The sequence below is a fragment of the Clytia hemisphaerica genome, unplaced genomic scaffold (assembly GCF_902728285.1).
Source record: "Clytia hemisphaerica strain Z4C2 unplaced genomic scaffold, Clytia hemisphaerica genome assembly, whole genome shotgun sequence".
Classification (NCBI taxonomy): Eukaryota; Metazoa; Cnidaria; class Hydrozoa; order Leptothecata; family Clytiidae; genus Clytia; species Clytia hemisphaerica.
The window spans coordinates 1,127,936-1,154,249 of NW_027103839.1; the positions used below are offsets into that span (position 1 = coordinate 1,127,936).

General features: G+C 35.3%; 4 protein-coding genes across 5 annotated transcripts in view; 3 read left to right on the forward strand and 1 right to left on the reverse strand.

Annotated features, from left to right (window-relative positions):
• LOC136807400 (general transcription factor IIF subunit 2-like) overlaps positions 1–10,989 on the reverse strand; it is a 90,937-nt gene extending 79,948 nt beyond the window's left edge. Inside the window, exon 1 of one of the 2 annotated variants that reach the window (XM_067063980.1) lies at positions 10,818–10,989. In XM_067063980.1, coding sequence (XP_066920081.1) covers positions 10,818–10,910 — 93 coding nt within the window. In that variant the 5' untranslated portion in view covers positions 10,911–10,989. The remainder of the gene's footprint in view (positions 1–10,817) is intronic. The other variant, XM_067063978.1, reaches the window with a different exon arrangement.
• On the forward strand, positions 2,457–4,163 carry LOC136807457 (fibrinogen-like protein A). The gene is made up of 2 exons (XM_067064037.1): positions 2,457–3,430; positions 4,027–4,163. Exon 1 carries the CDS (start codon positions 2,472–2,474, stop codon positions 3,414–3,416), a length of 945 nt encoding a protein of 314 aa, XP_066920138.1. The 5' UTR covers positions 2,457–2,471; the 3' UTR covers positions 3,417–3,430; positions 4,027–4,163.
• Positions 10,990–11,249: 260 nt separating the features above from the next.
• On the forward strand, positions 11,250–25,051 carry LOC136807401 (zinc finger protein 37-like). The gene is made up of 5 exons (XM_067063982.1): positions 11,250–11,439; positions 20,452–20,850; positions 21,437–22,001; positions 22,418–22,799; positions 23,597–25,051. Exons 1-5 carry the CDS (start codon positions 11,290–11,292, stop codon positions 24,543–24,545), a joined length of 2,445 nt encoding a protein of 814 aa, XP_066920083.1. The 5' UTR covers positions 11,250–11,289; the 3' UTR covers positions 24,546–25,051.
• A 697-nt stretch (positions 25,052–25,748) lies between these two features.
• Positions 25,749–26,314, forward strand: part of LOC136807402 (golgin subfamily A member 6-like protein 24) — a 79,073-nt gene continuing 78,507 nt past the window's right edge. Inside the window, exon 1 of the mRNA XM_067063983.1 lies at positions 25,749–25,889. The gene's annotated coding sequence lies outside the window, so the exon portion shown is untranslated. The remainder of the gene's footprint in view (positions 25,890–26,314) is intronic.

The following is a 26,314-nucleotide window of genomic DNA, read 5'->3' on the forward strand; positions in this document are numbered from 1 at the left end:
TAGAATTTTCGGTTTTGTCAATGCTGATTCTAGGGCTCCAAAATACTGGTGACCTTCAAGATGCTATATCTTTTACCCAGCCTCTAAAGTCACAGATGTATTTGCATTTTCTGAACGGCATTAGGTGTAGAAAGTTTCCTATACCCCGTTTTCATAACTTATTTTCAATATCCAAGGAGCTAGAGTGAGTTATATGCAATTTTTATCTAATTTTGGTGTTAAAATATTTCCTTTAGACGCAAATATGTTATTTTGAATCTGTCTCAAACCAGCAAAAACATGCTCATTTTTAAGTATAACCATCATTCTTTCAAAATAAACAAAAATCGTTTAATTCTGATAAATCTACAAGTCAGAATCTTCATTTCAATGAAAACCTCCGTTTTGGGCCGGGGCCGTCTTAAAATTTAAGAAATTTGGAGCCAGTATAGTATGCTTGTGAAGTCTGATCCATCAGTCAGCGTGCGTTCAGAAGTTATTCAACTTTTGACAAACTTCAGATTTTATGCATCAAACTCTCTTAGTAAAAACTTTGCTCGTAACGATGTTTTGAAGAAATAGAAACTTAGATATAAATAAACTTATCCTATTGTAGTAGACACATTTGCGCAATTTACGTTTGTGTGGTTTGTGTCAAGGAGAATGAACACTTTCTCGTCCTTCGACACTTTTCATTCACGCTCATATTTTTCATACGGTAAAGCGTGTAACAAAAGCATTATTTCTCCTAATTTGTATATTTTATCCAAAATAGGATAAATGTTTAATATTTTTTCACTCCGCGCTGATAAGAAGCTAACATTTGGCCTAACATGATCTTCTTTATGATTTTAATTGATTCAGAGAGTTAAAAAGACGCGGATCTCTGAAGTTGTTCAGAAAATCAACTTTTTCTTCTATTTCTCCTAACTAAGCTATCGATTTTATCTTATTTAGGATAATTCATCCTATTTAAGCGAAATACCCGCATTTCTCCTAATTTGCAATAGTACTCGACTGATAAATATTCGCTTCGCAAAAACCAAGACTTGAATTCGCGTGCTTTTCAACGCGACTCTAGTTCGGCTACATTATGATTCCCGAAGTATTCAAGTCAGCAAAATTAATTATTTGGTGCTTCGAAAAGAAGGTTTATTTACGGTAAAGCTCTATCTACAAATGGTAATTTTCTTTAAGGTGCTATGTTCATCTCTCAATAATTTGCGACAAAAGCCTTCTGCGCATTCGCACCGCCTCTGTTAGCTATTAATAAAATAACAGACAAAGATAAATTACAGTTTGAACAAAAATAAACATCAAATGTACATTTGAAAACTTGAGCAAATTTCTTTAAAGATTCTGGGAAAAGAATTGAAAATCATAACCAGTCTGCCATTTTGTTTGTTTTGATTTGCACAAGTAATATTGTAATTCATGTTATGGTTTAATTACTATACACTGTTATAATTTGCATTTATAACACTCGCTTCAGCTTTTCAATGCTAAATCAAAACTAATAAAATGTAATATGTAATAATGGTAATAGCATATAACGTAATATGAAAATATGTATAACATTTACCCATTTACCACTGTATAATTTACCGCAATATTTTTGCGGAACAATTAATTGGCCGGAAATCAAATTACGAACAAACACAAAAACGCAAAGATTCGAGATTCCAGTCCAATATCCTGTCCAATATGTCCTATGTATGAAACTATGAGTGCCTCCTCATCGCTGCGCTCCTGCGGGGGCAAAAATAAAAAGGAAGATTGAAAAAGAATTGTGCACAAAAGTAAAAAAAAAAGAGGAGTGGCTGAATTTTAATTTAGTCATAATAATTAACGTGGAATAACATGGTCTATTTTGAAATATTTTCAATGAACCTTCGGGACTATTATTTCCAAATCATCCTCCAAACCATATTATTACTATGTACAAATAATTTCAAAATATTTAAGATTCGTCAGCTAATACAAAATACTTCCGTCGACAGAAAAATATTTGATAAAGGCACGTGTTTTTAACGGAGAATTTTTTATTTGCGAGAGGAGAGGTTATTTGTCAAATATGACTTTTCCCCGATAATTGCATAGTTGCGACAAAGCTCGATATGCACGAAATTGAAAATGTTCGCATACAAATCATCCAGCATATAGAAGGTTTTTTATCAGTGTATTGGTCATGGCGTGTTTGTACCCATTTGCAATATTAATTAGAGATTTCTAAGCATTGCTTGTTAATGGTTAGGCATTAACAAACAAATATAGAGAAAATAAAGAGATTTCAAAACGTTTTCTCTAGAATTGTGAAATCATCTTACATAATGTTTTCTTGAAAAAAAAATCTTCCTCAAAATCGAGACAAAACAAATTACCTCAACTCGATCACCTAGAATATGTAGAGAAATTTATAAAAGGTGAATCTTTTTACGGAAATTTCATCTCAAGCGAGAAGCTACTATATTTTCAACTTTTAAGATTCAAAAATGTTGGCGATCATAAGCATTCAATTATTCGTTTGTATCTTTCAAGCTTCTTCAACCTCAACCAATCAAACTGCTGGACGATTATTGGGTCAATTATTGGGCAAATCACAGACCTTCACAGACCTTCAACAAAATGTCATTATGTTGAAACAATCTACAAAACAACTGCAAAAAGAACTTCAACATCTAAAGGGTGAAGTTGGATATCTGAAAAAGCTTCAAAAATATTATTTCCCTTGCGTACCAATCGAAGACAGTGATGTATATGATTGTACTGATGTTGTACCAATGAAGGACTGTCTTGCATTCTCACAAGCTGGCTTTCGAAAGAATGGTTTGTACAGAATACGCCCTGGACAAGCAAGGAACATTACCGTTTTTTGCGATCAAACCAGTGAAGGAGGTGGTTTCACAACAATCATGCGTCGCCAAGATGGTTCTGTCAATTTTCAAAGACCCTGGAAAGATTACAAGTTCGGATTTGGAAAACTTTTAACCGAATTTTGGTTCGGAAATGAAAATATGCACGATCTCACCAAACCCACCTTTGCGCCCAAAAGCTCCACACTGCTCATCAATATGCGAATGAAAGGACAAACAAAACCAGTTTATGCAAAATATGATACTTTTGAAATTGGAGATGAGGCGAGCAAATACACATTGAAGATCAGCAGTGTGTCAGGCAACGCATCCCATTTAACCGGATTTCTTGGTCGCCATAACAACATGAAGTTTTCAACGTATGATCAGGATAATGACAACTATTTTGGCCATTGTTCGACTTACTACGGAAGAGTTGGCTGGTGGTTCAATGATTGTTACACCACGCTTTTGACTGGAGATTACAAATTTACCAAGGGAACCAGCAATGGGGAAATCTCTTGGTATAATGGCAAGGAAGTCGAACCCGAGTTTGTCGAGATGATGACGCGCCGTAAGCTCTAATGAAGAACGAAAAGGTATGATATGATCCTAACAAAATGCAAGAAATCAAACTTTTTATTCAGGGACAGGTTAGAGTTTTTACAAGCTCTTATTTCATTTTGGTTGGTCGTTAACCTGTATAAAAAACAATTTTGCTGCTTTCTCTAAAGAATTCGTCATTTCTATTACGTCAAATGACCAAATTATAAAAATCTTATAAAAACTCAACCCTTTATTTGAAATTAATTTACAAGACTTCTGTTTTCCTGGAGCGTGGCAGGCTGTATCATTTGAGGCGTGCGATAGTACGCGCACACCTCCACACACACCTGAAATGTCTTAGGAGTGCGATTTATTGCAAACCATAAAATTAGTTTTACAACTCAAAGTTGAGCATAGCACTCCTAATCACACGTCTAAATTACTAAAATTAAGGTTTTAGGAGTGTGATTGACCACACCATGGAATTTTCAAATGATGCAGCCAGTGGTTACTACGAATAATGAAAAAGCTAAGAGTTTTTTATACTTGAAACCCATAGGTCCCTTCTTTGTTTACATTTTGAGATCAAATAGACATCATGAGAAAACTAAAAAACTAACGATACAAAACTTTTTTTTCTTCTTTCTAGAAGCTCGGAAAAAGGAAACCAAAACCGCAAAACGAACAAACTGAAGATTTCGATACGATCAAATGGGGAATAATTTTATTTTTTAGGACTAGTTATATTTCTAAATTGTATTCTTGAACTTTTATGGGTATAAAAAATCATGGTATTTTTGAAGAAAAACAGAATTATCTTTAAATTCTCCGAGATTGTGACCCTCACTAAAAATACCTCCTGATATTTCCAGCGAACTCTTTTTGAAAGACTTAGAATTGGAAATATATGAGCTTCAGATGTTTGGAAGCAAGGAGGTTTCCCAAGAAAAAAGATAAATCGCGATTAAGTTCTACAAGAAAAAATCACTTTAGATTTTATTACACCTTTATAAGATCTGGAAACCCCCCCCCTTTTTGACTCAAAATACACGGGTTGCAAAATTATAGCAGTGCATTCAAAACATGTGATCACTCGAAAAAGTTCACGTGATTTTATTCCCATGTTACTTGGTATACAACTTGCATTTAATTACTTTATTTGTATCAATGAATTCGAACGAATCAGAAATGAAGGTCATGTAATAAGCACATACAAATTTTGAGTAAAAGCGTGATTTGACTTCAAACTTTATTTTTGCAACTTGTGTATTGTTCAATTTTCCTTTTTCAATTTAGAAATCATGGATTTAATTAAAACAAAGGCCGGGAAAAGATACTGTGTTGAACTCAAGAAAAATAAATCCCCAAAAAGATTCTGATTATGACACGCATTTACTCTAAAGGCTATGCACATTAAGATAAACTACCCAGGTTGGTAGATCAAAATTTGATTATAAATTTCATGTTTAAGATGCATTTTGGTAATGCGAGTGTTTTAATTTTAGCAAATTATCGAAATGAAAAATTTCATTATTAAATTGATTGATCCTCCTGAATATTTTCAACGTGAAGTTCAAGCACAGAAGCGTTTTCATTTTATTTGAATAAAATTCAAAACATATTTTAGACGTTTCGGTGTCTTCCGATCACCATTATCAGTAAAAATTGAAATGTTTATTAAAGTAAAAATTTCATTAAATTTTCATCCAGTCTCTGACCCTCCCTACTTAACTCTACCCTCTCTTTTTAGAAAGATTACCAATCCCTGGAAAGCCATCTCATTTTTCTATACGTTCGCAATCACAGATTCTGAATAATGTTGGACAAACTATATGCTAATTGCAATAAACAACTCACACTTTGAAGTATTTTTGATTACTATACGACCCCATTCATTATTATTCATTTCATAAGAACAATTTCATAAGAACAATGAGGCTCAAAATCGCCAAAAATAAGAATAATCAAAGAACAATGTTGAGCCTGAAATCACTCAATTTCAAGCAATTTAGGGGTTAAAGTAGCAAAAAATTGGGTATAACGCCTAAAATACCTCAATTACACCCTATAAATAAGAACAGGATAAGAACAATTTGAGGCTCAAAGTGCCAAAATAATAAGAACAGCCAAGTCTCAGAAAGATTTTACTGGTTCTTATGAAAAAAAGTATATCACGTCACAATTTTTCGAACCATTAGAAAAAAACCTTTTAGAATCAATACAAAGGAAAATTTTTTTAATAAAGTACACTATGATCAAGATCAACATTTACCTTGCTTTCTGCATCTAAATCCAAAAATTTCAAATAAAGTTAAGTTCTAAATTTTACATTTTTTTCGTTTCCAAAACGAGCCAGTTGTTGGTTGGTCGGTATGTAATGAGCGTGGATAGTATTTTCTGTTCCTACAGCAGGTATTTTATAATATGACTATGTAGAACTCTAGGAATTTACACGAAATGGAAGTGAGACTCACTGGTCGGTAGTTTTCTGAGTTTGATTTAGATTTGTTGTTACCTTTGAGTATGGGGTTATAGTTGTTTGGATGATTGTTTTAATGATACATTAAACAGCAGAACGTAAGCACCTGCAACTTGTTCCGACAATCTTTTAGAGTAGTCGTGATGCAAAATTGTCTGGTCCGCTTGCTTTTGTTTGGCCAAAATTGTTAAGGAGTTTTACAATACCGTTTCGTGTTATGATGATTTTGTTGATTTGGCAACCTTTTTCGTCGTTGATTATGGGTGCGATTTGCCAATAGATAGGCCACAGTATTGTTTATTCAGCATCTCAGCTATGACTAATTTGAAAACAATCCCCCCCCACCCTCACCTCTTAACGTCAAAGTTTAAAAATTATCAAAAATCGATGAAACTATAAATTTTCTCATTCACTTACATCATTGTTTCGTCAGCATTCTCAATTTCGCTACGGCTTGCTCAGTTTATATTTTTAAAATAATGGAGATAATTTCAAAACTTTTTTCAGAAAGTTGCCAGAATTAATTATCTCCGTAATCATAATCAACAGAATACAGTAGCAGCATTTTACAAAAAAAGACCAACCGTCAGCAAAATTCAAGGGCTGCGCTGACCATCTAAACAAATTTTAACACCGTCCGAGCCAAGAATGCTCGCAGAACGCTCGCGAACTCTCGTGCGGGTAAAAAATTTAATCTGTCGATCATTTTCTCAAGCAAAGAGTACGCAAAGCGATTCTAGCTTTTGCGATGGGGCTCCGGATCATCAGTGGATAGTATTCAATTATCATTATCCTTTTATTTTCATTTCTAGAACTTTTGCAAAAAAAAGGAAAAAAAGAAAAGTTGTATTTTTTACTGCTCTATTCACATACTGAATTTGAAAGATCTTCTATGTGGCGTTTTTTTGCAAACTGCAAAAAACTGATTTTTACCCCGCTTTTCCAGGACTTCAGCTTCAGTGCTGGCGTGCAGCATAGGGTACAAAGTCCAAATATGTGTTTCCTGTAATTTTAGTACGAAGAGTTAGGTCTACACTGTCTTTAGAGAAAGGAATAATATATGAAAGCTTGAATCACTGTTTATTTAAAAAGGATTATTCCTCTTTGACCACTAAGACGGTCGTCGAAAAAATGCTCTGTTCGCGTCGCAACGGGTGTTAAAAATGCATGCGGGCGGGCGACGGACAAAAACATTCCCGGGTTTTTTTAATCTCGTCAGTAACAGTTTTTCGATGGTCGTCAGAGCAATTGAGAAAAAAGCTATACTTTAAAAGAACAAATTGCTTTTCCCAGATTTTTTTCCGCATCTCCGCACCAGAAAATCAGCGGGAAATTTGATGCGGGCGGGTGACGCAAATAGAACAATTTTTCGATGACCAACTAAGCAAAGAAAAACAGTTTCAACCTTTCTATAAATTTCAGCTGATAAAAAGGGTGTCGAAAGTAGAGGAGGGGTGTCGACATTAGACCAAGTTATGACATTAGACCAAGTTACAAAATTTAAAAAATCCGAAAAAGTTTGCTACCGACCGACTGACTGGATAGGTACCTTTTTTCAAAGAGGCCACCTTGTTGAATAACTATGTAGTCCAGCAGAAAAACAATGATAAAACCATGCATAATTATTACAATATGCATGATACAGTAATTATGCATGGCTCTATCATTGTTTTTATGGCTGGACTACATAATTATTCAACACGACGTCCTCTTTGAAAAAAGGTCTATTTTGTGGATGTTGTATGGTGCAAACAGAACATATTATTTATATACGCCTATATAGATAGCAGCTTATTATTATATTGTAGCTGCGTTCGACAATCGAGTCTCAATCAGTCGATTGCGTTCGATTTGGTTCAACTGGCAGTCAAGAACAAGTGCAAATTAGGATACCTTCGGCAATCTCTCCTAACTAGAAGAGTATCTTAAATTGGATACAAAAAAGTATCCAAAATAGCAATCAACATCCTAATTAGGATAGTAAAAATAAAAAAAACTGTGCTTTTCACCAACCAGAGACATTTGCGCCATCTTATCTTACCACTTCCAAGATGTAAATAATAAGCAAATGAGATTGTGTACTGAATTTCATCGAGTTTGGCTGGCGGAATGCAAAACTATAGCCCAAAACCACTCAAATGTGCTAACTAGCATACGCGAATGCTTTGTTCGCGCGAAAATCACCCAAGCCCCTTCTTTCTTTACGGCTACCATTTTGAAATTCGGACCGTGGCGGGCCGTTCCTTAAAAAGAAAAACAAATCTTTAGCTCGTGTTCGCAAAATTTTAGGCTCTGAACGGCAGATTATTAAGGGGCCGTCGACAAACGATTTTCCTTTTTTTTAACGGCTTCTTGCCGTAAGGGGTGGGAGGGGGTCACTGCAATGCCGTTAAAAAAGTTTAAAAAAAAAGGAAAATCTCACTTACAAATTTCATCAGTCCAAAAAGTAGAAACATGTGAAGAAAGGCTAAGACCAAAGCAACCACACGACATTCACCTTATTCCCGGTCACCAATTAATGCGAGAAAAATGACTGGTCACGTGACGAAAGTCGCAAATTTTTCCCTCTGCCTCAGTTGACTCCTTGCTCCACCCATCCCGCCCTGACTTGCTGCCCAGTCAAGGACACCTTCAAATTAGCCTATCATAGGCTGATTAGCCTATCATAGGCTATTTAGACTATTTTATATAGGCTATTTAGCCGAAAATCGATAAAAACCTTGATTTCTGACGAAATATAAATAGTCGCATCTTCTCTAAGGAATACATGGTTTCTCATTGTCAGAGAAATGTTCATGACAAATTTTGACTTTGGGTCAATTTTGGTTTAGGAAATATTCCACTTTTTGGTACTGCGCATGCGCGCATGCGCAGGGTAAGGAAATCGGGCTTCTTGAAAAAAAAAAATTTTTTTTAACAAACATTGTGTTTTTGTACACGGCACTTTATTATCAGAAAATTAGCCTATAATCGGTTAGTTAGCCGATGGATAATAAATTTATTCATATTTCTGTTTCCAAAATTGAATATTATATCAGTTTAAGTGAAAAAGATTCTTTTGGCTTTGGACAATGAAGTAATGGTGAAAAATAGACGCGACTATTTATATTTCGTCAGAAATTGAGGTTTTTATCGATTTTCGGCTAAATAGCCTATATAAAATAGTCTAAATAGCCTATGATAGGCTAATCAGCCCATGATAGGCTAATTTGAAGGTGTCCTTGACTGGCTGCGGGGCTTGCAGTTTCAAAATTGAAAGGTCACGGCTCAAAACCACATGTTTTTTCCGTGCGAAAAGAAGAACTTCGAGGATTACGAATCGAAAGAACATGGCGGCCATGGACCAGTGAAAAGTATTTACTTTTGAAGAATTTTCTTGGCCGCTAAGACGTAGAGGGGGAGGGGGTCTGAACCTTAACGGCTAAGGATATTAATTTTGGAGGAACCCGCCAGAGAAATTACTTGAAATTTTGGTCAGTGGTGCAAATTTTGATGAAGAAAAGGTTTGCATGGTTTTCCAAACGCGGATCGAAGTAGTACCCTAAAAAATTCAGGTCAAAGTGCCTGCTCTCCTATCACGACCCACGGCATGGCCCGAACATGTTCGGGCCTGTTCGGACCATGCTCGGGGGGCCACAAAAAAGTATTATTGAATCGGCCCGAACATTTTGTTCGGGCCATGTATCTTTTTCTATCATGTCTTTAAAAGGAACATCATAGGAATAGTAGAATTTAATTTTATTTACCTTTCCTGGTTTTATCATCATCCATTGTTAAATATTTTCATTAGACAAATTTAAAGTTCCAAATACCAGTTTGATTCACAAAGTTGTATAACAGTACAAAAAACGATCCAGAAAAATTCTGCTTCGAATAGGAGAAGACCACGAGAAAAGGGAACGGGATAAAGAATAAAAAGAAGACCATATTATGTAAGATTCAAATCATTCTTTTTAATAATTTTCCTAACTTAATTGGAAAATAGATGATTAACTTTTATATTTGAACAATATATATATTTTGAATAAAGATGAAGATTTTTAAATTTGTTTGCTAAAATAAGGAATCTAAAATATAAATATTGGGTCCTGAAATTACACGCGCGATTGTAGCAAGTTTTCAAAAATCTGGCTCGAACGGTAGATGTTATATCGGATGGCCAATCGTCACCTTGTTTTCTTTCCTATCTCTTGTCCTATTTTTCTTTTTTCTGACTGTCTGAGTTTCTGAGACTTAGTTTCTCATTTCTGACTGAGTTTTCATACCTGTCAATCATTTGTCCATCAATTTCGACCAGTCTAATTTTCGCACCGAGTGGGAATCGAACTACCACCAAAGAAAGACCTTCAGATTCGGAAGCCAGCGCTCTATCCGTTGAGCCATCGCCGCACATTAAAACCCCTCAAATATTATACCGAACTGGCAAAAGAAGGGGGTAATATTATTATAATATGGGTAACAGTACCCCTTTTTTAAACCTGACTGAAATTCCAGCCGTTACTAGCAACCCTGCGGGGCCCAAGGCGCCGAGTATGCACCCGGCACAGTGACAAGCCGTTACTAGCAACCCTGACCCTACCTAACCCCCGGAAAAGTGACTATCAGCGATCCGTGGATAAAAAAATAAAATAAAAAAATGAAGGTGACTATTGGCCATCCGATATAAGAGCATCCGGCTCGAACATGGTCCGAAACTGCGCGGGCCCGCGCGGCCCATTTTTAAAAAGTATTAATCAAGAGGCCTGAACATGTTCAGGCCATGCCGTGGGTCGTCTCCTATCTAGGATACCTAAATCTCCAAATTAGGATACAACTCTCCTAGTTAGGAGAGATTGGCCGAAAGTATCCTAATTTGCACTTGTTCTTGACTGACTGGTTCGATCGTTGATTCCGTTCTGTTCAATTGAGATTGTCTGGCTAGATTAAAAATTCTAATAAAACAAAAAAATAAATTTTCCTACCTTTACAAGCCAAACATTTTGATTTGCCCTGGTGCAGTCAACTTTGGTTGAGGATCCTGAACCTCCATTAGTTGGAGTATTTGAAGTCATCATACAAACAATATTTCAAAAAAAATTGTGCTTTTTTTCTGTCCAGCTGACAGGCTGATATAATAAGGATAGAAAAAGCAATAAAGCAATCGGGTTCAACTGTAATTTACTCTGAAATTCTATAATAGAGTTTTCTTGAATTAAAGTATTCCATTTACCGATACTCCATACTATATTCAGTTGTAATATTGTCAGGCAGATTCCGACTGTGCAGTCAATGCGTTTTGCGAAATCGAAAGTACCTTAGCTTAAAGTCCTAATACTCTTTCTCAATATAAGTTTCCGTACTAAAGTGGAAGAACCCCATCAAAGATTTCTGTTGTAAATTAATATTTAAAGTTGAGTTTAAAGGCTCAAGGTAAAATAAATTCTTCGAAAAAACATGGCTGCCGAATCAGAAGCTTTGAAGTTGCCAAAACCCATACCTGTTGCTACCGAATTATTGAATTTCACAGGTGATAGACGATTAGACTTTTTGGGTTTTGTCCGTCCAGATGAAGTGCAAGACATAAAAGCTTACAATGTAGATAAGGTAAATATTTTTCTTTACAAAAGTTTTAATCAAAACCATGATATAGATAGAGTCCCCTGCCCAGTTAGCGACCGGTCTAGTTGGTGACCGTACGTCTTTGAACCCAGAAAAGTCATACAAAAACAAACCTCTGGAGAATTTCTTTTGGTAATTATCTGCCTTGACCTATTTCCCGTACTGTGTAAAAAAAGTTCTAGAAAAAAGAGCGAGTAGAATCCGAAAGTTCGACAACTTTGCACGGAAGCACACGAAAAAGCCGATTTTTTCGAAAAAAATAAAAAATGGCTACTTGTGGACAAAAGAGCTTCGTAAGAAAAAACAACTCCCACTCTAAAAAATACTTGTCCAAAACGATTAGTATGTTAGAAAGCATTTCTGTAAAAATCAGCGTGATACAGTTTCCTTCGTGTGAAAATATTGATAAAAAGGTTGATGCAATCAGCTTTGAAATTTGACGTCCAGTCTGCGAACGACGAAATTCAAAAAATGAAAAAGAATACTCTACATTGCTAACAACTCCAGAAGATTTTTCAAATTTTATTTTTTTTTCAAAACCTATCCTATCTTGTAGAGCTTTGAAAAAGAAAGAAAATGAGGGGTCATAGGCCTCCAGAAGATTAGTGGTTGTAAAGATATTCAAATTTTAGTGTCAAAAATTTGACTAAAAATGTCAAAAAAAAGGTTAGGAAAATAGCTTGGAAAAATTCGAAAAATGTGTCAAAAAAGAAAAAAAAGAAATTTTCCAGTCATGCTTCTTAAATTTTGCATATCTCTTTTTTTAGTGTAGCTACTAGAGACCTCAAATTTGGAGGGAGAATTCTTGATTGTGTTAAAATATTATTATATCAAAATATTTGTAAAATATTTAGTAAATTTTTCAAAATAACAAAAGATATATCTTTTTTTGAAAAAAGAAGACATTGCATTGTTTTATTTTTGTTTTTGAAGAAAATAGCTTGGAAAAGGTTGAAATGAGTCAAAAAAGGTGGTAGGACCCATTTTCAAGGGGCCTCTGGAAATGGAGGAACAAAAACTTATGAGTAAAGAATAAGTTTTTCTGAAAGGAGAAACCCCAAATGAAAAGAAAATCCATTTCGGCAGAAATAAAAACTTTTTTTTGGGACATTCCCATGATAAAGAAGCAAAAAAGTGAAAAAAACTACATGAAAATGAAAGAACTAGAATCAGCGATTGTGATTTTTGAATTCCTCACCCTTTTTCTGATAAACATACAAAGTTTCAGCCTCCAAATACATTTTCCTCCGTTTCCAGACACATTTGTTCTTCGATACTTGCAAAAAATGTTTCTCCCGTCGGCAAACAATTTTAAAAATGTTGCAAAACGTTAGGCATTTTACCAATTTGCTGTCTAGCCCGTGTCCACAGTGTTATATACCGCTGGAAAGCTAAGATCACGGGCTTTCATTTAGTATAAACCAGAACGTTTTAGCATACTTAGAAAAAAAGTTCCAAGGGTTCAAAGTTCACGGAAAAATGAAACATTTGGTTTGACGTCAACGAAAGTTGCATGACTTCTGGAGTCGCTAACATTGCTCTACAAAACAAAACAAAAACAAACTTTAGAAAAAAATGGCGACTTGAAGAAAAATTCTAAAAAAACATGCCAAAGGGAAATGTAAGTGAGCTATTTTAAAACAAAAGAACGATTGCAAAGAAATTGAATACGAGAAAGCTTATGAGTTTTTTATCATCCTGATCAATTCATATGACCTAACCTGCAAGTAGAGCACTGATTTCCTCTTTTTAGCCAATCGGTCGCAGACTGGTACGTCAGTTGGGAACTGGGCACTAGTACCGCTCGCTTTGTAAGTTTTTTATTCTAAGAAGATCGCCTCAATGAAAAAATCAAAACAAACACGAAGAGCATGTTAAAAGTTGTATAACCGTTAGTAGAAAAGGATTTTCAAAAAAGTAAAAAGTAAGTGAGAAATTTGAATTAAAAAATTTTGGTCGCCAACTGGGCAGGGTACTCTAGACCTTTTTTAAAGAGGCAGCCATGTTGAATAATTATGTACTCCAGCATAAAAACAATGATACAGCCATGCATAATTACTGTCAGTGTAGCTCTAAAGCTCTAAAACAGCATCTAATAACATGAAAACCAGAATATGATTCTTCAATGGGAATCAAAACTATAAAGTGCACTTACAAACATCAATTTGTCAGATCTAACAAAATTAATAACCGCACTGTCATCATTGACAATAAAACAAACGATTTTCTGCAAGAGCCTTGTAAACATTCCAACAACTTCCATCGAAATGATCTATCACAGCACAGTCTACCATTTTTAGCGCGGTCCGAGGATTGAGCCGAGAACGCTCCCCGAGCTCCTGCGCGGGTGGAAAACTTCAATCTGTCAATCATTTTCTCAAGCGAAGAGTACGCGAAGCGATTCTAGCTTTACGATAGTGCCGCGGATCATCAATAGATAGTATTCAATTATCATTATCCCTTTATTTTCATTCCTAGAACTTTTGCAAAAAAAAGGAAAAATAGAAAAGTTGTATTTTTTACTGCTCTATCCACATACTGAATTTGAAAGATCCTCTATGTTGCGTTTTTTTGCAAACTTCAAAAAACTGATTTTTGTCCCGCCTTTGCGGGACTTTGGCTTAAGTGCTTGAGTGCAGCATAGGGTACAAAGTCCAAATATGGGTTTCCCGTAATTTTTGTATGAAGAGTTAGGTCTATACTGACTGTATCATGCATATTTTAAAAATTATGATTGGCTGTATCATTGTTTTTATGCTGGAGTACATAATTACTCAACATGGCTGCCTCTTTAAAAAAAGGTCTACTAAGGCGGTCATCGAAAAAATGCTCTGTTCGCGTCGCAACGAGTGTTAAAAATGCAAGCCGGTGGTCAAAAACATTCCCGGTTTTTTTTTAATCACGTCAGTAACTCAGGGGCGGGTGGTAACGCGAGCAAAACAATTTTTCAGTGGTCGTCAGAGCAATTGAGAAAAAAGCTATACTTTAAAAGAACAAATTGCTTTTCCCAGATTTTTTTTCCGCATCTCCGCACTGGAAAATCAGTGTAAAATTTGATGCGGGCGGGTGATGCGAATAGAACAATTTTTCGATGACGGCCTAACTTGTTGGGACGGTTGGTCCAAAAAAATAAAGGTATCTTGTGGTCTGAGTGAGGCGTTCCCAAAATATAAGCCCCTAAAGTTCACGCATAATTAGACTCAAAACAAAAGAATTCAGTCGCATCACGCTAATTATGCAGATTTTTTTAATCAATCAGTTACATCAAAATGCCAAAAACATTTTGTTCAACTACCTTCACTTCAAGATAGGCCACCATAGAATGAACTTCCTATTATAGGATGAACCATATTCATGTGGCTTTCAGCCTTGCACTCACAGAGCCTACAGTATTTGAGATATTTTACTAACTAACCCAGAGAAAAATTTTAAACCTTTATTATTTGAATGCATGCCTTTTTAATACTCAAATATAAAAAAATTAAAAAATTTTAACTTGGTCATTAGTCAAAAAAGTCGTTAAAATTGATTAGCCTCTGTGATGGAGTGCACGACCCACGGCATGGCCCGAACATGTTTGGGCCTCTTGATTTTAATACTTTTTAAAAATGGCCCGCGCGGGCTATTTGAAGCAGAATTTTTCTGGATCGTTTTTTGTACTGTTTTTTGTTATTTTTTTGTGGCCCGAGCATGGTCCGAACAGGCCCGAACATGTTCGGGCCATGCCGTGGGTCGTTGGAGTGCAAGGCTGAAAGCCACATGATCATATGATTCATCCTACAAAAGGAAGTTCATTCTATGGTGGCCTATCTTGAAGTGAAGGTGGTTGAACAAAATGATTTTGGCATTTTGATGTAACTGTCAATACTGGTCAATAATAAAAGAAATCCATTAACCGAATCAAACTCCCAAGGCAAAGGAGTCGTATTTCTATTGTTTTCAAGAAGCTGTTTTTCAATCTCTTTACACTTTGTTTACACCCTCTTTTCGATATCGCTGGGAATGACTCTCTCTCAGCTCTTGTGTTTCAATTTAGATGAAAGTAAGCTCTTGTGCTTTTAATACACCCTGAGCAGCCCTGAGAACTAACAGTTAAGCTAGGCTAGACTTACTTCTTTTCTTCCTATTTCAACAATACAGTGCTTATATATTAGTTGACACATAAAACACCACATTGAAAAAAATATTTCTCCATTCAATTTTTTATATCAAAATCTACAAATTAAAACGAAAGTTGGCTCTTCTACTCTTCTTACGGAAGAGTGATGCGAGTGTTAGATTGTGAAAAGGTCCTTTCTAATTGGAAGAAAGCACTTAAAACCTTCATTTGATAGGATTTTAAACAATCCCACAGGAATTTTTTTGATTGGTATGGTTTAGTTATAGGTGGTTGGCAAACGATATCATACTCCAGGATGCAGCGTCTCTTATTTTCCCCCTATTTTCTACTTTCCTATCTTCTATCCTGATTTTCTGTCTTTCTCAAGTGTTTCTAACTGTTTTCTAAGTATTTTTCTAAAATTTTCCCGTACTGTTGAAACAGGTCTTGGACCCCGGCTCGAACCACCAAATGCAAGTAACCTTGGTTTACAAACCCAACACCTAACCGCTTGCGGCAACGAGACACAACAAAAAGCTGTCATTCACAAATACTTACAGTGTGTAATTTACAGACCTTAATTAAGAAAGCTCCCAACCCTACCGGTGCCCCTACAAGGATCCCTATGGGATCCAAAGTTAGGTCTCAGGGTACAAATGCCCCTAAAAAGGCCTTTGGCCTTATATTGTGACTCTCAAGCTCCAACCCTAACCCTAACTGATAATAACCAAACCCTTGTTTACGTCCGCGGATTGAAGAATTTCACTTACATCCTGGAGTATGATATCGTTTGCCCACTGTTATAGGTGGCCCCTAAGAATTTAAGTGGCCCATAAAGTTTGAGAAACTAGAAACTAGAGAAATTTGAAAAATAAGATGTATCTTTAGAAGTGCTTTAATCTCATTGTTTAAGCACAATTAAAATGCAACATAAGCCTGTTGAAAAAAAAATCCCAAAAGATATTACCATCTCACCAAGACAGAACTTTTATTAAATGAGAAAAAAATGTATTATGAAATCTATGAAATGGACTGAGTTTTGTGCCACAGGCTAAAACTTTTGCTATTCTAAATTCGCTGTGACCAAATTAACACAATAATTTAGAATTCAGTCCCCATTTTAGTTTGAATAAATGTAGGTGACCCCTAGCTGAGTAGGTGGCCCCTGACCTAAAGCTATTTCTAGGTATCAGTTGTTGTTGAACCTTTTAGCCCCTAGTCCAGGAGCTGGAGCTCAACTACTTTTTGCCTTTACTAATTCTGATGGGGGAAAAAGTAGAGAGTCCAGTGGAACCCACAAATTATGTAACTAAAACTATTAACTGTAACACCAAATTTGAATTTAAAACCAATCAGAATTCCCTCTTTTTTTAATTTATAACTTACTTTAGGCGTAGAAACTTTCGCGAGCAGAAACTTTCGCGAAATGTCTTTAAAAATTCTAGGAAGGGCCATTCGCGAAAGTTTATGTTCGCAAAAAATTCTTGACAAAATAGAAAATCTATAAAACTTCAAACTTTGAATAAAATGTAAATTTTATGGCACTTTTTAGACTAATAAGTCAAAGGACAAATGTTTCAAGCCAACCCAAGAAGTATTTGTGTCTCTAAGCCATTTTTTCATGTGAAAATTCTCAATTTTACGTCTTGATGTGAAAGTTTATGCTCGCGAAAAATATTTTTCCGTTAAATTTGCGAAAGTAAATGTCGTGAATTTCGCGATTTTTCATCCTCGCGAAAGTTTCTGCTCGCGAAAGTTTGTACGCCTAAAGTAGTTTCATTGTTTTTATATAAAAGATTCATCATAGCCCTTATATTATGACAAATTCAGTGACCTAGATCCCTTTGAAGTTTGCCAATGGGCCAAAATATCCCAAATTTTAGTCATTTTTCAAGCAATGTTAAGTTAAGAAGATTTATAAATCAAGATAAAAAATTAATGTTAGGAGACTACATAGGTTTCTCTTTTGATCCTAAAAGACCAGGCAGTTGTCTTTCAGGAACAGAAGAGTTGTAGGTCAGACAATGTTGGGATTGCTAGGAAAATTGGGCTAAAGTTGATACTTTTTTGAGACCTCATTGGCTTTTTGGGCCTCTAGGGGCCAGTAGGGTCGGAATTTTTTATTGCAATCACTTCAAATGAATAGACCAGGGACTAAACTACCAGAAATTATTGTTTTCAGCAGTAATAAACTCCCCTGGGACAGGTCAGATGGCTCTCAAATACCCCTAAAATCAAATTTGTAGTGTTTTTGTGACGTCTCAACTCCAGCTACCATTTTGAAAATTTTGATATTTCTTGAAAATTGTATAGTTTACTGGCCATAGCTTCAGAATCACCAAAAATCAATTCCTTATTTGGATTTGAGAAAGCATGGTTCTATATCAAAAAACTTTTTAAGTGCAATGCCCAAAAATGTCAATAACTTCAAATTGGCATAAATCTGCCATTATGGATTTTCAGATCAAAATATTTTGGGATTTTACTCAGTTCATTGTACTTAACAACATATCCAAAAATGAAAAAAATCTATTGGACCTGCCCCGCTCTTAAAAAAACTGGCTCTTAACACAGTGAATGAGAGGCCATTCTATTTAATATACTTTTTGCCGTATTAGCGTAGAAATTGCACTCCAACGTAGATAATAGATAAGGTAGATAATTATAGGAAGCCAGCCGTATGAAAAAGAAAGCAAGTATACATATTAGCAACAGCATCGAATATTACTTTTTCTTAATGGCAAAAGGAAAGACTTCCATTATTTTCTCAATGTGATTAGAATTGCTTCATAAACTTTCAGATTCTTGGAATTAGATTTTGTTTTGAACGCTAGTTAGTCAAAATCAATAATTAAGCTGTGGTTTTCCTCACTAAGATAAAAACATTATTTAAAGACAAACAATACGGGCATTTTATTTTTAATTAAACAACCACGGATATTGCGCAATTTTGAATTATTTTCAATAATCTATTCAAACAAAATATTTTCCAGTGGGTGAGCTTTTAGTTTTTCTCCTATTTCTTCATCTTCCCCAATCTGGGTAGTATTTTATATATCATAGGAAAGCTCACGAGACCCGCTAATTTAATTTTGAGTTTTCTGAATCCCCAAGATTGGCAAACAATCATTTTCCCAAGCTTTTCTCTTTGATCTTTTATTGGTCTCATTTGTTGATTGCTTGCATCATCGATGGATGACTAGCAAGTCATTTTTGAAATAGAATTTACGGGATTCAAGCTTGCAGACATCCTAGACTAAAAAGCTATATAAGGATTAGAGAAGGTAGGCTAGTCTTACCTCTTTTCTCTTTCCCTTTACAACAATAGAATGATGACATTAGGTGACACAACACATTGACAAGTAATCCCTGTGGCAAGTTTATATCAACATCAGCAACAAAAACTAGTGTGGTCTCTTTTTCTGATTCTGTATGGGCGAGCACCTCGTTGCTAGTTGGCTTGGAATTGAAAATGAAACCACTGAAAATGAAAATAAAATCGTCCTACTCTTCAAATCTTGTAATCTTGATGAGTAGTTTTAGTCTAAATTGACAGAGAGCACGGAAAAACCTCTTGGTCTCTTAAAATTTATTAAACAAAAGTATTCACAGGGAAAAAACTGACAAGATATAATTTAGGAGTGAGAAGGCTATTAGATAGTCAAAACCTAACTGCAATATGCCATTTTGCTGATTCCACTTCAACACCAGTAGTATGTTTTCTCAATTTTCACATTTATAACCTTATCATCCATTTTTTTGCGAAAGCGATGAATAAGTTTTTTGAAATTTGCAAAAAAGCCACATAGAAGATCTTTCAAATTCAGTAATGTGAATAGGGTAGTAAAAAACACAACTTTCTATTGTTCCATTTTTATGTTCTAGGAATGAAAATAAAGAGATAATGATAATTGAATACTATCCACTGATGATCTGTGGCACAATTTTAAGGCTATAATCGCTTTGCAGTATACTCTTTTTGCTTGAGAAAAAGATTAACATATTAAAGTTTTTCAACCAGTCTAGCCAGGGTGGCTTTTTAACTGAATTTAAGTAAACCCCAGTAGCAACCCTAGTGTTATTGCTTTAATTGTTCTTCGATTAAGAATAAGCCTAGAGATTCCCTGTCAGATTGTTTAGGCTGATTTTTAAAATCGTACACAATTTGAATTTATTAGTCAGTATCATGTGTAAGTGGTATTTTTATTGGCCTTTAATACCTCGCAAACTCGGTCGTTACTTGACCTCGGGCATTATTTCTCAGTACAGCCAGTACAGTACAGAGAGAAATGATGTCAACGCATTGTTCATTTCCCTTTGAAAAAGTGACGTCACAATGAATTTTCCTAACGACGTTGGCCCGCCGTTATGTGAAAAGAACCAATTGCATTGCGCAAAAAGCTGTGTAGCCGTCTTCGAAAAAGTAACCGGTTAACAATGAGAAATATTGCCCGAGGTCAAGTAACGACCAGCGTTTCCTTCAGCTTCGATTGATTTTTAGCGCTTTATCAAGGAAAAATAGCGAAATAATGCGAAAAAACAAGCGAAAAGAGATAAAAAATTGTTATAATTTCTGATGTCAGAAATAAAAAATGAGAGAAATGATGTCAACGCATTGTTCATTTTCCTTTGAAAAAGTGACGTCACAATGAATTTTCCTAACGACGGGCAACTCTGGCCAGTGTAGGCCCGTCGTTATGCGAAAAGAACCAATTGCATTGCGCAAAAAGCCGTGTAGCCCGCTTTGAAAAAGTAACCGGTTAACAATTAACGATAAAGCATTGCTTTAGTCTTAGGTAATGTATGAATCTTTGACAAAGATGATCATATTTTTGCTGACATCGTTTGGTAGTCAAAAAAAGTCAACTAATCCAGATATCAATTTTTTTAAACTTTAGGATGGGAATAGATATTACCTTGTTCATTGGAAGGAATCTTGGAAAGCTGAAAGCTCCCTTATCTACTGCGATAAGTTGATACAACGCTTCTGGCAAGAAAGTCAAAAACATGTTGATTTCACATCGCAGACTTCACAAGTCAATTCGCAACATAGTCATCCACATGATAAAAAAGAACAATCACCAACTACACTCTATAATAGCTTCCAACTATCATCAATCAGTGGTACTAAAGAGTCAGCAAATGAGATTTTGAACTGTCTTGAACGTGATGTGGTTGCTTCTGAATTAGCTTCAAAGAATGAAAAAATAGAGGACGGTGATAAAAATTATTTGAACTTAACAACTTCTGATAGCAATCGTGCATTTGACTCAGATCCATCAATCACACAAAATGAGGTGAGCCTTTTACATATTGTTTTGTTGTGCGGTGATTTCTTTGTGGGTTCCGAATGCCTTAAAATAAGCAGTTTTGGCGGAAAAACATTGGGAAATAGGAAGAGTACATCGGGTTTTGAATGTAGATTTTTTAACATAAATTCATTAAATTTTCTCATGACATCAGAATACTGGGGCTAGTAATAATATATCAAAAGACTCAGTAGCATTGCATACGTCTGTATACCTTTACCTCCTATACCAAAAAAGGTGGTCTTTTTGTCAAATATTCTGGTACCAATTGGTATTAAGATCACAAGAATACGCAATTACAATTTTTTATAACAGCATCCAAAATTTTTTAAGCCTATGGACGGATGTTCTTAATATTTTTGCCATCATTGTCTTATGTTCTTATATAGTTTGTTCTTATAAAGAAATGTGTACCTGCAATTTCTGACAGAATACTCAGGTATGAAAAAACGGCTAGAAAAGTTTTAATACTATAATCCAGATTAATAATACCAGTCTTTCCAACATTCAACCTGTAGCTTGATTGTCAAGTTTTCCACGACATGGTTCAATGACGTCATTCCCATTTTCATAGGTTGCATCACATGATGAAGAGGACGAGCTTATCGATACACAAGTGGAGACCTTGCCACCATCTTTTACTTTGATAGATAAACGCACCGAAAGTTCAAGCTCAAGCCATTCTCAACAGGATTTTGGTGAATGTACCAGAGACAATGGTTCTGTAATTAATGATACCAAGAGCTTGTTAAAAAACAATACTTTAGCTATCAATGATGTATCTGATAAGGAAGTAAACAAACCAGAGAGCGAATGTGGTGAAAATAATTCTCTTCATGATACTCATGAAGCAATATCTATAGAACCATCTAGTGTTACTGAAGAACAAGTAGAAAAAACATGTGAAGACGATTCCCCTGAACCTGTTGGGGAATCTTCAGTAGCCTTAACTGTTGATCTAGATGTCTCCATGACTGAAGGAGATTCCCAATCAAAGAAAGGAGCCTCTAAAAGGAAAAATCGCTTACCAAAAATTCATCCACCGAAAATAGGCGATGAAACTGATAAAGCTCTAATGTCACAGAAGAAAAAAAAGAAATCTGGTGTTGTTGGACCTTCCCCGAGAAAGAAATTGATAGGTTAGTGGTTCATTTTTTCCTGCATTATGTTTTCTTGTAGAGTTTTGAAACAGTTGTAGTAGTTATGCCTCGAGCTTAGTTTTCTGTAATAATATTGAATATTTTACTTCAAAACGACCCAATTATAGTAAAAGATGTCCCATTGGTTCATTATAGATTCTTATTCTCAACTATAGATTCTTTCAACTAGATTTCACCTTGCATGTATGCCTTTGAGTTGAACAGTTTGTCTCCATGAGTGTTCCTGAAAATCTAGAAAATGAGAGTTTTTTCAATATTTATGGAAAAATTGCATTACTCAGTAGTTACTGTTCAGGGAAAAAAGACTTTTGGAAAGAAAGGCTTTTTATGATCCAAACCTAGGGGAAATATGTATTGAGTCCTGCCATAACCTTGCATGTGGTCTTAAATTTTAGGACCCAAAAGCAGGATCTCAGCTTCATCCACAGACGATTCAGTTATACCCTCCGATGGAATCTCATCTACGACCAAAAAGCAAACTTCGTCTGCCAATCTCAAGTGTATGGTGTGTGATAAGAGCTTGACCAGTCTTCAGAATCTCATGAAACATTTGTTGACGCACAATAACAACCACACTTGCCAGATCTGTATGAAGACATTCAAAAACATGCATTTTCTAAAACATCACATGGACAAGCATAAAACCTCTTATGAATACTCTTGTCCTATTTGTCACAAAATGTTCAAATTCAAGAATAATATGAGATGCCATTTAAGGAAGCACACAGCTGAGAAGAAATTTGAATGTGAGATTTGCCATAAGAAGTTCATGGGACCGTAAGTTTATATTTTGACCTTTTGGGAGTGTGTGTTTTTCCGCGGTTTTTCAAAACACTTTAGTTACTACACCGTCTTCTAAAGTGAAAATAAATAAACTCGCTTTTGTACCTTGATTAACTGCAAGGAGGTAAAAATATGTTTCACGAGAAAGAAAATAGTGAGATTAACCTCGGGTACCTAATAGCCGGGGGAGTTGGAAAAAATCTAAAAAATTAATAAGCGGGGGGGGGGGTTGGAATAAAAATGTCCTGGGTGGAAAATTTTCGAAAAGGAGGCTAATACAGCAGAATTAGGGCAAGAGAGGAAACTTTCAAAAAAAATTCCCAAAAATTAATAAGCGGGGGGGGGGGGGGGGGGGGGGTTAGAATAAGAATGTCCTGGGTGAAAAATTTTCGAAAAATTAATTAGCGGCTCCCCCCGGCTATTAGGTACCCTAGAGTACTTTAGTATCGGTAAATATTTCGTAAAGACAAACGTAATTGTTTGGAACTCGTCCGCCTATTTCATTTTTCGTTCGTTTTTATGATGATCAAATGGTGAAGAAAAGCAACACAAAGGGAGTTAATGAAAAAATTATGAAAGTTTTTCTAAGAAAAGATTTTTAGGTATTTAGAACGATTAATCTGATTTTTTTCAAATGCCAGTGCATATGAGGATTCAAGGGATTTTCAGGGTACCAAGGGAAATGGACGTTAAAATTAATGCCCTTAAAATTCTTTCGGGAGCACTTCCTTTTCGATGCCAGCTATAAAATACGGGAGTTTTTGAATATTTTTTGACCATTTTGATTCCAGATACAACTTACGTGAACACATGAAAACACACAGTACGGACCGTCCCTACGAATGCGAGCTCTGTCTAAAGCGATACAAAGATAGCGGTGCTCTTAACAAACATTTGATGACGCATCAAGAAAAGAAAGTCAGCTGTGAAATCTGTAATCGTTCTTTCTCCAATTCCACTCAGCTCAATCGTCACATGCGATTCCATTTAAGTTGGCCTGGAGACTCATTCAAATCGAAATCAAAGAAAAAGAGTACGGAAAGTTTCCAGTGTAAAGATTGTGATAAATCTTTTAAACATTATTCCAATTTGAGTGCACATATCAAGAAAGCGCATCGCGAGTTGAAAAATGAATGCACTGTTTGTGAGAAACGATTTGCATTTAAATACGAGCTTAAACAACACATGTTTATACACCAAGAAGGCGTCGAAAAACAGTCTAAATTCAAGTGTCAATACTGCAATAAATATTTTCAGCGTTCAACTACGTTGAAAACACACGAACAAAATACACATTTAGGGGTTAAACGCTTCAAGTGTGAAGTTTGTGGTAAAGAATTCGGTACCAAATTTAACATGCAAGTTCACGTTGAAAAGATACATAACACGAATAATGAGCAGACGGACGGGAAAACTCGTTCGAAACGTCGTACGCGCTCATCTTCGGCGGCCGCCACCAAGCCTCCCGCGGAGAACATTACGCAATTAGTTCCAACAGACGTAAACCCGTTACTTGTACCACCTCCTTCCGTACCGCCGTTCCCGTCACAAGTTACGTCACTCACGTCGCCGTTATTACGTAACATGACAGCTAATGATATGTTACGTAACGCTATTTCCAGTATGCCTGTATCAAATTTACCAGATTTGAATTATTTTTCAGCTTTGAATGCTACGCAATCTGGTCGTGGATATCAATTTTATGGTTTGCCTCCTCCGGATTTCGGAGTTTCGCAATGATTTCGTTTGAAAAGGTTATTTTGGAAATTTCTTGTTGTTGAAATTTTTATCCCAATGGTGAAGACTTTATATTGAGAGCGATAACTTCACAAAATTTCACAAAAAACTGAAATAGATGGCTAATCGAGAAAACTGAATGCGTTCATTCCTTTGCTAATAATATCAACTGAACAAATGTGTTGCGTTAGGGGCGTTATTCTCTTTTGAGAGTCTTTTCCCAATTTCAACTGAAACGCACGATTATGTGAAGTGTTTTGGTCAGCTTTATCTTTTTGGTGAAAAGAGAATCTCCAAGTTCTTTTGCACCTTTTTTTACATTCAATCTTTTTGTGATTTAGTTTTTTTATTTTGGGTTTTTAAAACTTTGGATTTTTTATTTTTTATTCATTTTTCATATCATTTTATATATTTTACCATGTTTTACCACGGAGAGTATTATCTAGTTTTACCAGAAGGTTGGTTGCTAAACAACTCAAACGAGTGATCTAGGATAATGAAAATTCAAAGCTTCTTGTTTTTTCGAACTTTATGAATATCAAAATATGAACTCTTCAGCATAGATTTAGCCCCTTTTTTGAGGTATTAGGGAAAAATTTTGAAATTTGATGGGGGGGGGATAAAGAGGAAGAAAACCATAAATTTTGAAATTTTGACTCGGGGAACTTCACTGATCTAAAGGTGGTTTTGTGGCAATACCTGTTTTTAAACATTTTTATTTCCCCCAATCAAATTTCAAAATTTTAAAAACATAATATCAGCAAATCTTCTTGGACGAACCAACTTTTCAGTGGTATAATTTCATTTTTCAAGTAGTTTCAAGGCTATATATATATTTTCAAACTTTCCAAAATTTCAAACTTTCCAAAATTTCTAACTTGATTTAAGGCACTTTTAGGTTAACCATAAAAAAACCCTGCAAAATTTTCAAATAACTTGGGTAATGCAAAAAAGAGGGGAAACCGAAAATTTTTAAACTATGGTGGGTGAAATGGAGAAAATATTGGATTTTCAGTAGGGGGGCAACTGAGAAGAACACTATATGTTTAAGCAAAATAATTCAAGATATTTTTTATCCATTTGTTTTGCTTCACTTCCCAAGAACTTAGGCAACATAATACTTAAGTCATCTGCTTCGAAGGTATAAGCTCGTATATCAACTTTACAATGAAGAGGCTGTCAAATTTGTTAATGATTGTATCATTTAGAGATATAACCATGAAATTAATTTAAAGATATGAAAAATTAAAAAAAATGACGAAATCTAAAGATTGGAGATCAGAAGTCGATTGAGAATGTTATTCAACAAAGGAGACATATTGCGTTATGGACAGTTGCTGACAAAAGGTTTACTTTCTTATGTCTACGGTCATAACACCATACGCCCTCACTTCATCGACGAGCGCTAAGGTACTCATTAAAGTACTCTGTAATATAGAATGATGTTCTCTTTGTTCTCATATCCCGTTTTCAATATTTTTATCTCCAAACAGGTAATAGAATGAGATGTTCCTGTAAAAAACCATACAGGGGGGGGGGGTGGACGAACCTTTTCAAATCAAAAAAGAATTATTGAAAATGTGTGGATATCCCCTGGAAAATGGCAAATTTTGCAAAAATATCCTTGGAAAATTCATATATCTTAAAGTGAGGGTGAACGAATTAAAATCAGTCTTTTGCCCCCTGAATATTTTAGAATAACTTTTTACCCTCTTGAATGAAAAAAATACCCCCAGGAAATTTTTCTCGGATTAATTTCCACCCCCCTGTAT

Bases quoted from the DNA above. Each gene is read 5' to 3' on its own strand.
- LOC136807457 (XM_067064037.1), top strand. From the start codon at position 2,472: ATGTTGGCGATCATAAGCATTCAATTATTCGTTTGTATCTTTCAAGCT.
- LOC136807401 (XM_067063982.1), top strand. From the start codon at position 11,290: ATGGCTGCCGAATCAGAAGCTTTGAAGTTGCCAAAACCCATACCTGTT. The intron at 20,851-21,436 runs GTGAGCCTTTTA...CCATTTTCATAG, and splicing joins CATCAATCACACAAAATGAG to GTTGCATCACATGATGAAGA. The intron at 22,002-22,417 runs GTTAGTGGTTCA...CTTAAATTTTAG, and splicing joins CCCGAGAAAGAAATTGATAG to GACCCAAAAGCAGGATCTCA.